General features: G+C 27.2%; 2 protein-coding genes across 2 annotated transcripts; both read left to right on the top strand.

The window, feature by feature from the left end:
* The first annotated feature begins 2,930 nt into the window (after positions 1 to 2,930).
* Positions 2,931 to 7,895, top strand: LOC122857437 (G-protein coupled receptor Mth2-like). The gene is made up of 6 exons (XM_044159609.1): positions 2,931 to 3,326; positions 4,035 to 4,276; positions 4,549 to 4,727; positions 5,030 to 5,263; positions 5,349 to 5,612; positions 6,983 to 7,895. Exons 1-6 carry the CDS (start codon positions 3,186 to 3,188, stop codon positions 7,477 to 7,479), a joined length of 1,557 nt encoding a protein of 518 aa, XP_044015544.1. The 5' UTR covers positions 2,931 to 3,185; the 3' UTR covers positions 7,480 to 7,895.
* A 3,083-nt stretch (positions 7,896 to 10,978) lies between these two features.
* On the top strand, positions 10,979 to 13,102 carry LOC122857438 (cytochrome P450 9e2-like). The gene is made up of 3 exons (XM_044159610.1): positions 10,979 to 11,974; positions 12,153 to 12,573; positions 12,693 to 13,102. Exons 1-3 carry the CDS (start codon positions 11,063 to 11,065, stop codon positions 12,878 to 12,880), a joined length of 1,521 nt encoding a protein of 506 aa, XP_044015545.1. The 5' UTR covers positions 10,979 to 11,062; the 3' UTR covers positions 12,881 to 13,102.
* Positions 13,103 to 14,472: the final 1,370 nt, after the last annotated feature.

Here is a 14,472-nt window from a genome sequence, read left to right as displayed (position 1 = left end):
AATTCAAAGTTCAAAATATCCACATTTTTAGCTCTAGAAAAATATATTATCAGCTTAAAATTGTCTAAAAAACTAGTTTGGAATATAATTAAAATTAATTTAAATTTATGAATCTTTATTTTTCTCAATTTTGATGTTTTTACATGTTTGTTTAAAAAAATAATATATATGAATTTGATAATAATTTGATGTATTGCAATTTAAAAATTATTATTTTACCTTATTGAAATGAGCTATTGTAATGATATTTTATAACTTCAATTTTTAATAGAAATTTGAAAATATTATAATCAAGATTGTTCCCATACGATCATGTATTTTGATAACAAAGTAAATAGTGAAGAAGAACGCTTGAACTGGTGAGTGAACCCCACCAGTCAGATGTCAGCTGCAGTTACTCATATACATTATTTAAACACATGTATACTGAGTACAATAGTACTAACATTGCATGCATATTTTAGTGATATCAAAAAAATATATGTGACAATGTTTACGTCAAACGAAGAAAACGGTGTATGGATGAGTTGACAGAGAAAAAGAGTGAGGGATACAATATATAAAACTACAAGAAGTTGAAAAAGATAAGCATTATCGAATTGATAAATGAAGAATGTTTGACGAGCTGGCTTTAAGTTTGTTTGTTTTTTTTTTTTTTTTTTTTTTTTTTGTAAGACACAAGGTCTATATTTTAGTAATAATTGTTGTTTATTTGCAACGTCAAACGTCAATCATTGAAATTTATCACATGTGCAGAAATAAGTATATGAGTTCTAAAAGTCAATTATTAATTAGCAATTTTTGTACTTATTTGTTGTTATTTTTCAAGGTCAATTATTGAAATTTATTACTCGAACAAGTTCGAATTTAAACCGATCTTATATCCCAGGTAAGAATTACCAACTGGTGATATATACAATAGCGTGGGCCAAGCTATGCTACTCAGCTTGAGCCTAGCCTGGAAGAAGTCTAGAATGTTCATAATAATGTATTTGCTTGTTCTGAATCCTAGATAAAAGCGTTACATACTGATCCATTCCTGGTCCGGATTCCTGATCCAAATCGGATTTGAAATCAGACTCCCTGAATTTCCACTCGGGACATAGTTTGAAATATATATTTAAAAAATTCAAAGAACAAAAGATAAGTTAATTGTAAAATATTCTAATATATATGTCTAGAAAAATATAAATAATTTTATCCAAATAACCTTGTTATAAAATTTAAAAGAAAAATACTTTGTTATTAATAAAATAAGCAACGGCCAATCAGCGACTACCTATACAATTCGAATCATCATTAAAAATATTTAACAAGTGCAGTTACCTGATTTTATTTACTAATTAGATCAGTATTAATTTCATCTTCAATATGAATAGCAACATGTTATAAAAACTTAATAATTAATATTTTTAATAATTAATGGAATTTGAAAACTTGACCGGGTTATGACTCCTATAATCGAGTTGAAAATATATAGTTATACATAGAATATTTTATTTATATCTGAGCTCCAAAACAATATACTAAAATAAAATTTGAATATATTATATTATTTAACAAATATTATAAATATATCAATAAATATCATAATGACCCTGGTGGAAATATTACTCCGACATTACTCCGTTTTTGGCCCATTGTCGGAGAAATTACTCCGGCATGAGATTGATGCCGGAATAATTTTGTCGGCATGAGATTGATGCCGGAATAATTTTGTCGGCATGAGATTAATGAAGGAGATAAAAATCCAGCATTGACCTCATGCCGGAGTAATTTTTCCGTCATTGATGTCATGCCGGAGTCATTTCTCAGGAAATGGGTAAAAAACGGAGTAATGCCGGAGAAAGCCGGAAAAATATTTCTACCAGGAGAGTAGAGGTTTTATGTATTTAGTTTTAAAAATAATAGATGAGCAAAAATAAGCATTGCAGTTTTTTATTCAACTCAATTTAGACGGATCAACTCGATGAAAAAATTCGATATGATCTCGATATGATACGATAATGTACCCAATGATACGATAATATCACAATAATTTCGCGATACGTGAAATAATCTTTTCGAAAAAGAGCCTGTCTTGAAAAACTAGTATAAAAACTTTGCCACGATTTCTCTATATATTAGAAAGTATTCAAAAAGATTTCTCCGTACTTTTTCCTTTAAAACGCGTCAATTCCGGAGAAATTCGGAGAAATATTGTTATTAGTGTTATCATACACAAAATTCTGTAGTATAATCTACTTCATACAGATTAATAAATTCTGAATATTTTCTCTATTGAAAGAAGAAGTTGCAATTTATATCATAAAACTATATATATAATTATTTTTTTCAGAAAAATTAATTCTTAGTATACGCTTTAAAAAAAAAGTAATGACGTAATTAAAGTTCAATTTGAAATACATATTACCCTGTAAGGCGTGCTCACTGATTTTTCAGAATTCGCCAAGAAAACTATGATGATATACTTTAATACTGTTTTCATTATAACGATTAAATTGATCTTGTAAATTTTTTGTGAATATTTATTTTTAGTTAATTCACTCGATGACTGTTTTGTTGAAAAATAGTTTCAAATATTTATAAATACATATTTATTTTATTTCTCAATTTTAAAGAATAATAAAATGATTCATTTTGATATTTACAAATTTAAATGTGTTAACTAGAAATATATAAATGTTAATTTTTTAAGATTAATTGCACACAGCAAGTGGTCTTATCTTTTTCATGTATTTTGAGATGTATCAAAAAAAGTTTTTTTATTTTTTTTTTTATTTAAATGACGTATTTATTAAGATATTTGTATTCCGGAAGTATGTATCCTCAGTGTGTATTTATTTTATACTTTTTTTAATTTTATAATCATGCGAAATATTTTTTTTTTTCTTCCTCATTCGAACGATGAAATAATATGGTATTTATCACTATTATTATTGTTATAAAATCAGCTTCCCTCCCTTTGGTTTTCCCCACTTTTAATTTTTCATGTATAATCTTAAGAATAAGCGTGGTTTTGGCATTATTCATCAACAGTAGACGTCGAGCAACTCACCTATACGTTACTCCAATAAATAAATAATAAAAAATCAATTAAATATAATTTTTTTTTTTTATATCAATGATTTGATAATAATTATACTCTGTGATGAAAAATAATATAATGACATTTAAAAAAAAAAATGATTATTTATAGGACAAAAATGTTTGTGTTCAAATTAAATAATTGTTGTTTATTTTTTATTATTTTTAATTTTAAAATATGTAGTTATATTGCGACTCCAGATGGACTTAACTCACCTGAAATCTTACCAATTTTTCTTGTAAGTTTTTAATAATTTATAACTAAAACAAAAAAAAAAAAAACTGTACTCCTGTTAGGTCATTTTTTTTGTTTTCTTTTTATTACCTAATTATTTAGTTTTGTTATTTTTATAGCTTTGAGAATAATCAATTAATGTGTAGTTAAAAAATATAACTATAACTTTTTTTTTTTTTTTATAATAATAATAGTTATTATTAATATTAAAATGAATAACTACTTTGAAAAATTTTAAATATTTTCATTACTTAAAATATTTAAGAGAAGAATAAACTTTTAAGTTAAATAAATAATAAAAATTGTATTTTTATCTTGTTTTTTTTTTTGTTTTTTTTTCAACTTTACTCTATTTAGTAATGATCGTTAAAACTGCATGTGAAATATAAACTTCGTGTTTCATAGCACAATGTAAAACACGATTTCTCCTTGGTATATACATTTGATTATTTTTAGCTTTACCGTATTGATTCGTGTTCCTTAACATAACTTTTTTATTTATTTATTTATTTTTTCTTGAGTCTATTACTAGCCAAAATGAGCGATGATAAATAAAAAATTATAAACTGTTTTTTTTTAAGTATATTGACATGTAAATTATAAATGAAATAAATAAATAGAATTTTGTAATTAATAATAAAAAAACTAAAATTAATACCTTGAATAATAGGTTCAATTTTTAAAATTTAATTTAATGATTTTCTTATTACAGAATAATTCAAATATTGATAATCAAAAATTGGAAAATCTTCCAAAAGTTGGTAAATGCTGTTTAATTGGTCAAGGTTTATTTCGTGATAATAATGGTGTTGTTAAATGTGACAATTTAAATTCAACACATTATTCAAATTTTTTACCAGTATTTAGTAATTTTAATAAAAGTGGTTTACTTGTGCCTGGTAAAATAATGAAACGTTTTATTACATTTATTGGTAATCCTTGTCAATACAAAAGGTTTGTAATAATTATATATATAGATTTTTTTTATCATGAAAAAATGTGTCATTGAAGTGATAGTGATAAATTTAATAATTACAGTACTGTTGATAAAATTTTTTTATCGATTAAAATCGAAAAAAAAAATAAAATAAAAATAACATTGATAAAATAATGATAAATAAAATATCTTTGGATTAGAAAATATTTTATTTTTTTTCTAACAAAAAATTTTTATGATTGACATATTGATTGTAATATATTTTTTGATGTTTAATTTAATTTTTAAGGTATATGTTAGAGCCAGAAATACTGAGTGATGACGAGCATTATTTATTACGAAATGGATCGATTTTTGCTCCAAATCATTTGCCAACTATGCTCTTTCCAGGGATCGATTACTGCATGGAAATTGTCCCCGAGTTTGGCCCTGAAAATTTTCTAAGAACACTTGTTTGTGCCCATAAAGGTATCAATAAAAAATACTATTAAAAAAAAATAAAAAAGTTTATATTAAAAATTTAGATAAATTTAAAAATTCAAATAGGAAAAATATTTTTTTATTTTTATTGATTTATAATTTTGAAACAAAATAGAATTTTGATATTAGAAAGAAAAAAAAGGAATTTAATTTTATAAGTTCCTGAGTTTGATGGGAAATTACTCACCAAAAAAAAAAAATTATATATATTTAATATTATTTTAATGATTCTGTTGAGCTTGATTTTTTTCCTAAATAAATATTTTTAATTTATTTTTTTTTCTTTTTAGAAGACGAAACAAACACTGCCGACTTTCGTTTGACTTTCTACGCCTGCGGCCTTTTAATTTCAGTACCATTTTTAATTTTAACAATAATTGCTTACTGTATTACACCAAGACTGATGGATGTACATGGAAAATCAGTATGTCACTATTGTGGCTGTTTGAGTATTGCATTTTTATCATTAGCCTTTGTACAATTAACTAGTAATTATTTATCTGATGATTTTTGCATCTCAGCAGGTAATAACTTGATATTTTACTATTTATTTTTTAATACAATCACACAATAAATATACAAAATAATTTTTTATATTTTTAATTACAGCTTTTGTGATACAATTTTCATTTATTGCTTGTTTTTTTTGGCTCAATGTCATGAGTATTGAAACATATCAATTGACAAAAAGATATATGGCCAATGGATATTCTGCACCATACGAACCAAAAAGACTTTTTTTTTATTATTCATTATGGGCTTGGATTCCACCAGCAGTTCTTATTATTATTTCAATGATCATGGATCTCAGTCCGACAGTACCTATTTCATATGTAAAACCAAATTTTGGATCACAAAGCTGCTGGTTTGAGTGTAAGTAAAAAAGAAAAAAGAAATTTTATCAATAATATTATTAATATAAGATATTAAAATCATTGTTTGCAAGATTCATTAATGTATCGAGTAGCAAGATTAGATGTCCAATGACTTGTCTTTTTTTTCCTAATTTTTATAAAATTATTCATAAACAAAATTTCAAGGGTTTATTTATTGTTTAATGACTACTATAAATAGTTGAAATTTACATTTAAATATTCATCTTTCAATTATATAAAGCTAAAACCAATTTTGATTCCAATTTGAACACAATATTAATGATAATAAATAATAATTACCAATAAAATCTGTTTCCAATATCTATTATATTATTAAATGCAATGTCGAACGAATAGGTTCCCGTACAGTTTCCCGAATCGAATTTCCCGAATATTTTTTCCCGAATGTGCAAAACCTGAATCCCGAAAAAAAAAATCTTTTTTTTTAAATTTCACAAAAATAAAAATTTATTAATAATTTGCAGTTATAAAGTAAATTTATGCGGGATAGCACGTAGGAATTCTTCATGTTTGTCTTCATCTTTGTAGTCTTCATATCCAGAAACTATCCCAGTACGTTTTACTTTTCACTAATTTAGATTTTAAATATATATAAATCCTTTGTAATACATTTTTCTTTCAAGTAATCTATAGGATGTTCAGTCATCTCCCTGTCCATATTTATTTATTTATTTATTTATTTGTTCACAAAAAATTTTGTAAATACAACGAATTTAGTTAATTGTCAAATAAGAACGTCAAATTGAAAAATAAAAACAAAAAAAAAAAACAAATTAACGTACAAACTATTGATGAAGAAAATTTAAATTATTCGGGAAAAATTTTGTTCGGGTACATAGTATTCGGGAATCTGTACGGTAATCAACGATTATCAATATTCAGGAAATTTCTAATAACATTAAAACGTAAAACCATTTTGTTTTAATTTTTGTGTCAAGCATAATGTAAAGAAATAGTATACGTATAACGTTAGATTTGAAAACTATCAAACGTACACTCTACGAGATAATTGATGTGATTATAATACTCAATTTTCTGTAATAAAAAATTAAAACGAGACCGTTATTTTTTTTAGCTCATATGTTTGAAATACATCTCATTTTTAAAATTATTTTTCTGACTTAGAACTTAATTATAAACTATTTAATATATTTTTTAATTTATTTTATATTTTTTAAATCACAAAAATCAATCATTTTCTATAATAAAAAATAATATATATTAAACAAAAATAATCTAAAAAACAGTATAATAAAATTGTATAACAATTTTATATAAGAATGATAACACTATAAATAATTCAAGTAATATTATTTAAAATTGATATATAATTATGTTTATTTTCAGCTCACACAGATGCAATGCCATATTTTTACATACCAATCGGCCTATTGTTGTCTGCAAATGTTGTTTTATTTATACTAACAGCAATTGCAATAACACGTCATCAACGTGATTTAGATCTTCGTCGTTTACGTCAAATGAATAGAGAAACAAATCGTCATGAACGAATGACATTGCGCCGATTAAAACGTCTTTTTTTAGTATGTTTAAGTTTATTTTTTTTAATGGGTATTAATTGGACAATGGAGGTCATATCATGGTGGGTTACTGATCCAAATAGTGATCCAGCACCACTTGCTTGGTCTGCATTTGATCTTATAAATGCACTTCAAGGTGTTCTTATATTTGGCATTTTTGTATTACGTAAACCAATACGACAATTAGTTTGGTATCAAATAAAAAAATTATTTGATGTTAATGCAATCGAGCCAGAAATTGCAAGTAAAGATCGTAGTTTACTCAATGTTCTTAATATTGACGCAGTACATACATCAAATTAGTTAGTTAATTATTTATATATACACTTTTTTTTTTTTAATTATACAAGATAAAAATACATGTGAATAAAGTCATTTTTCATGTTGACAATTTAATGACAAATTTATATTATTTGAAATGTTTTTATATATTAGGAAAATATTTCATGTACTTTTTTATTTGAATTTAATAATGCCAGTCAACATTAATTAATTAAGTATACTCAACATTGTAATTTTATATTTATTTATATTTTATTATTGAATTTTTAGTTTAACCTAGTCATTAAAATCCAAATACAAAATAAATACAGATAGTGTAAAATTATGTATATATAAAAAAATAACAAATAGAAAAACAAACTGCAAATCACGTCATTTAAAATACATACATGTATAAATTTTTAATGATGATAAATTATTATTGATAATGAATTGTATTTATTGTTTTGTAAATTACTGTATAATGTGAGTGCAAGAGAGAATCACTTGGAATCACTCACATGGTACCCGCGTAACACACACTATTTTTTGGCTCAGCGGGCGGGAAACACCCGTTTGTCGCCAAGAATTTGTTGAGCGACAATCACAAACATTGCGCCACCAATTCGAGGCGACAAACGGGCAAGTCCGGCCCGCTTGGCCGAAAAATATTTTTTAATTTTCTTGATTTTTCTAATAGGGCGTCTAACAACAAATAAAGCGGTAAATTTTTAAATTTAAAAACTTAAAACTTAGAACATGATACACTATAAATGGGATCCTGGATAAGTTTAAATTTTACTTCTTTCGATTCGTTTGTAACATTAAAAAAAAAATAATGATTTATCTTTATTGGTAAAAATTAAATTATATGAGCTGTCAAAAACAGCATTGACTCGAAGGATTAGATATTTCATAGATAATCCTTTTGATCTAAGAGCTGCCTTGGTGAAAATATTTCTCCGAATTTCTTCGCGGTTACTCCAAATTTCTCCGCTATTGCTCCGATTTTCTCCCAAATTAACCCATGCGGAGAAATGAGTGGAAAAATTTTTTCTTTGTCGTTGATTTTGAAAAAATTTCTCCGTGGTAAAATTATTTTTTTCACACGTTTCTGCACGTGTTTTTTTCGCGGAAAAATATTTCCGAACGTTTCTTCACCCAAGTCGATTCGAATAAGATTCGGATAAAAATCTTGAAAGCTTTCTCCACTCATATCTCCGCATGGGTCAATTTGGGAGAAATTGGGAGTAATCACGGAGAAATTCAGGAGAAATCGCGGAGAAATATTTTTACCAGGGATAAACTGGTGAAACATTTTAAATATTGTTTTGTACCGCTTGCAACACACTCTAGTTAATTTCATTCATTAAAATCATACACGTTGTCCTGTACCACTTGCACATAAATAAATTATGTTCTGTACCACTTGTAACATAATAAATTGATAATTAAAATGGTGAATAAAATTAACCAGACTGTGTTGCAAGTGGTTGCAATATATGTATGATTTTTTAAAAATTTTATTGTAGGTTAAGGTAGTCTGAGACCTATTTTTTTACCAGCTTAAGAAGAGGAACTTTTAGATCACACCCTTGGAAAAGAAGAAGAGCTTCGTGGACTGGGAACAACACAAACAAGGGTGATGGTGACTATTGCCGCTGATAGGAATAACATTCAGTACCTTTGCAAAGATGGAGTGTTAGGAAAATCGTGAACGGTTTAGAGGATTTAAGTTTAGACACCCATATTTGGTGTTCCGAAAGCCAGAATCAGTGTCTATTTACAGAGCCAGAGGGTTTAATCGAGTAGTTGTTCAAGATTATTTTAATCTACTTAAACAACTACTCAAAATAAATATTATTGGAGTAGGAGACCTGGTGGAGACACGCAACAGAATTTGGAATGTTGACGAAACATCATTTTCGATGAACACTAAAACTCAAGAGCTAATATTTTCTTTAAAGGGCAAGACACAAGTTGGATTCATTGTTACCAGTGACAGAGGCAAGACATTAACATCAACTTTGTGTGTCTCTGCTGCTGGTGAAAAACTATACCACCACGATTTATTGTTGCTAGAAAAAAAATAATTTTGTCTCTTTTAGTCAATACAACTGAAGAAACCTGGGGATTGTTTTCTGAAAAAGACTGGATGACGACGGAATTATTTATGCAGTGGTTCTAATGGGTTGTGGTACAAGTAAAGCCAACCAAAGAGAATCCGATTTTGCTGGCTCTCGATGGACACTCCAGTCACACAAAGAGCCTGGCAGCATCAACATTTGCCCGAGATGTGGTAATTATATGCTTTCCTCCACACTGCAAACATCGTCTTCAGCCGTTGGATGTAAGTGTTATGAAACCACTATCGGTGAAGTGCATCCAAATCCGCAACGACAAAATTCGATGTGGGCAGCGGTTGCTTGAAGAACACATCCCAGCAATAGTGTGCGAAGCATATGAAGCAGTAGCAACACTCAAAAACATCAAGAGTGGTGTACCTATACCACCCTCTTATACCTATATTAATTTTAGAGAAAAAAAAAGAGGGTGACCATTTTGAGCCACTCTCCTCTATATACATTAGTTTTTACGCTACTTCATATAGTGCATACTGGGATCGATTCACTCTAAAAATCGACTGAAACGTACTCCAAATATACATTTTCACAGTAGCTAGTTTCCTTTTTTTTTTTTTTTAAATATTTGGCAAAATTTTTTTCGATACATGTATTGTGTTACGAAAAAATCTGTAATTTTCACGGAGCCTTTTCGGAGAAATTCAGAAAATTTCCGGAGAAATTATTTCCACTAGAAAGCTTCAACATTATTCATGTTATTTTTTTTTCATATTTTAATGATAATTGATTTCTTGACAAACATACATTTTAATTTTGAATTTGTGCAAACTATTTAACTGATTGAGCCATATTTCATTCTCATAATAATGTGATATTTATTGTACAGATGAATGTATTTTTCTAAAACTTGAGCAATTGAAACAATTACCGTTTTACAAAGTTGAACTTGAACGTTCAATGATTAAAATAATGCTAATAATAACCTGCTGTCATCTCTAAATATGCTTTATCATCACCACTTTGCTCACTATCTAGAATTATGTTTTATCAATTTCATTTCTTTATTAATATTTATTAATATCTATTAAAAAATTACATGTGTTGATATAATTGATAACGGCTGACATATCTATATAATGTATTATTGTGATTTAAAAAAAACAAACAAACAAAAAAATAATATGAACTCTCGAAAAAATAATTAAAACCATCGAATAAATCTTATTCAAGTATACAACAAATTATTTATTTTTTATTGATCAGTAATTATATTTTTTCCTTAGCTACATATGAATAATTATAAAGAAAAAATATTTTTTTTTATAATATTCATATCAAGTTGAATCGACAACTGCAGTTATGATGAGGTCATAACCGATTTGATCACTGTGACCATGAGATATTAATTGTACACAATTGATAACATTTATATTGAAAGAGTATATATGCATGCGTATTCTAGTCTGATGTTCAGTTCATATTAGACGGACAAGATAAACGGTAGTCTCAAATTTTATATTTATCTGAATTGTAATTTTATAATGATGGATATTTCTACAGTACTTTTGAGTATTTTAATGTTTATACTTATGTATATTTATTATCAATATAAAAAAGTAAAGTTTTTTGAAAAACATGGAATTCCACATATTAAACCATGGCCATTATATGGAAATATGGCAGCAATATTATTTAAAAAAACTACATTGTTCCATTATCTCCAGGATATTTATAATGTGAATAAGAATGCTAAGTACAGTGGTTTTTATGACTTCAGTAATCCAAACATAGTTATACGTGATCCAGAATTGATTAAATTAATTGCTATAAAACACTTTGATCATTTTGTAAATCATCGGTCTTTTTTTAATCCAGAAGTAGATCCCCTTTTTGGTAACAATCTTTTTTCATTACATGATGATAGATGGCGAGAAATAAGAAACCTTCTTACTCCTGCTTTTACATCAAGTAAAATGAAAGGAATGTTTAAATTAATGTCAAATTGTGCTGAAAATTTTGTTGACTATCTTGTGAAAGATTCAAAAGAAAAACCACTTGAAATAAATTCGAAAGATGCCTTTTGTCGGTATACAAATGATGTTATAGCAACTTGCGCATTTGGAATATCAATAAATTCAATGAAAGATAAAAATAATGATTTTTATATACTTGGTAGAAAGGCTATAGATTTTGAAGGGAATTTAGTAACATTAAAATTTATTTTCGTTGAAATTTTTCCCAAGATCTCAAAATTATTCAATATAAGAATCATCGATAGTAAAGTAGATGATTTTTTTAAAAAAATTCTTGAAGATACAATACGTACAAGAGATGAAAAAGGAATAACAAGACCAGACATGATCCAACTGATGATGGAGACAAGAGCCAGCAAGACGGGACCAACTCTTTCGATAGAAGATATGACATCGCAAGCTTTTATCTTCTTTCTGGGAGTAAGTTAATTAGTTATAACAGTTATTATACATATAAAACTATAAAGGTAAAACGACGTAGGTGACAAAAGCCCTTGATTCAAAGATAATGAATATTTAACAAAAATCAAATTCCGTAAATGGCACTTACGAGTTACGCCCCGCATACTCATTACATATTTATTTTGTTACAATTCAGGGCTTTGATACGACTTCGAGCCTCATGTCATTCGTTGTGCACGAAATCGCTGCTAATCCTGAGATTCAAACAAAGCTTCAAAACGAAATTGATGAAATGTTTGAAAAAACAAATGGAGATGTGACATATGAAGCTGTAAACGGACTTGCATATCTTGACGCAGTCATTAACGAAACACTCAGATGCTATCCCATTGCTGGATTTCTTGACAGAGTTTGTTCGAAAAGTTTTGAATTACCTCCCACATTGCCAGGAGCAAAACCACACCGCCTTAAACCTGGTGATTTTATATGGTTTCCAGTTTTTGCAATTCAAAGAGATCCAATATATTTTTATGAACCCGAAAAATTTTATCCAGATAGATTTATTGAAGACCCAAAAGGCACTCTGAATTCTCCAGCATACATGCCATTTGGTTTAGGTATATACTTGCATTCATTTATTATGTTGAAAAAATTACTTATTAATAATTGTTTCTATATTCAGAATAGAATTTATAAAAGTATATTTATAATAATTTTCCTAATTTTTTAAATTTAGGTCCAAGAATGTGTATTGGTAATCGATTTGCATTATTAGAGACTAAAGTACTATTGGCGCATCTTGTTTCTAAATGCCAACTCAAACCTGGTAAAAAAATGATTGTGCCACTTAAAATCAGTAAAAGAAGTTCGGTAATGACCGCTGAAGGAGGTTTTTGGTTGGAAATTCAACCGAGAAATCAATAAACGATTGTCATTATAAACGATATAATGAATACATGTATAAATATTCAAATGTTGAAATATAGAAATATAATAAAATATAAAAAAATGATCATACCGTGTCTTCTATGTAGAAAATTTTCAATTAAAAAAAATTGATCTACACGTTAACTGAAATCATCCACACATACTGTATGTTAACATTACGTTTTAAATACATTTTTCAACAAAAAAAAAACAAAAAACGTATTGATTTGAAGGCTTGTATGTATATTGTATAAGATAGGAAAATGACCGAGTAAGCCATTTTTTCTATTTTTACACGATCTGTTCGAATATAATTAACAGGTAAAATCATCAACAAATAGTGATGCCGCGATAGACGAGAGAACTCGAGCCGAGACGAGAGAGAGGTGACGAGACGCCAATGTCGATATGCGAGAGAAAAGTCGAGAGATAAACAATTTAGTTCTTGTTTTTATTTTTTTTATTTTTTATATATTTTCAATCTACTTATGATACATTTCTGACCCCTTTTATATTACTTGTTTTCAATAAGATTTTTTTTTGGTTCAGTGATTATACTTTAGACACTTTCATAATTTGTTTCAATCGATTATAATCAATTTTTGATTTTTTTCATCAATGTTGATTATAACATTATTTATATTGCTTCTTGTTTTTATGTAGTACGGTGAATAGCATATATTTTTCTCCATATTATGTTTGTTTTTCGCAGAAAAATTACCGGAAAAACCAAATGCGTAATATTTAAGCATAAATAATTCGTATTAAAAAATTACAAAAAAAATTTATAATAAAATCAAAGTAATGAATCTATTGTTTATATTGTAAATAAAACTACTGAGAACGAATTATTGACCGAGAGAAGTCGAGACGAGACGAGAGATAGCTGACGAGAGACGAGAATATTCGAGACGAGAGACTAATTTCCTCTCGACACGAGAGACGAGACGAGAGACTATCTTTTAAAGTCGAGACGAGAGAGAGCTGACTCTCGTCTCGTCTCGTCTCGTCTCGCCTCGTCTCGCAGCATCACTATCAACAAATTTGATTTGACATACAAGAATCGTTTCTGCCTTTTCATTCCATATAGTTAGTTCAATCTAAAATATATTTTCTTTGGTAAATTTATTATTTTTATTTAGTTTAATCAAACTTTTTTTCATTTAAATTTTATTTTATTTCATAATCACTGTCGTCTGCTAATGTTATTGTTCTTTATTTTAATAACCGTCCTGACATTGCATATATAAATTCCACTTTATTTATTGCTATTATGATTGCGATGATATCTAAATAATGTCATTATTACTATTGAATAGTTTTCTTCTTTTTTTTTTTTTTTTTCGCTAAAATTAGTTTGCCTGCAAATGAATTAATTGGTAGATGTACAATTTCTTGTATTTTTTTAAACTCGAAATTAATGTTTGGTATATTTTCATTTTCCTCATCGTCATCGAATTTTATATTAGCTTCTACTGGTATCATTATTTCTTTATTATTTATTGATGGGTATTGTTCATTAATTTTTCTCACTAATCCTCCAGTGATCGTATATATTTTGTTTAAATTGAATATTTAATAATTTATCA

This window comes from Aphidius gifuensis, linkage group LG5 (assembly GCF_014905175.1).
Source record: "Aphidius gifuensis isolate YNYX2018 linkage group LG5, ASM1490517v1, whole genome shotgun sequence".
In the NCBI taxonomy this organism is placed as follows: Eukaryota; Metazoa; Arthropoda; class Insecta; order Hymenoptera; family Braconidae; genus Aphidius; species Aphidius gifuensis.
This window is presented reverse-complemented; position numbering and strand designations above follow the sequence as displayed.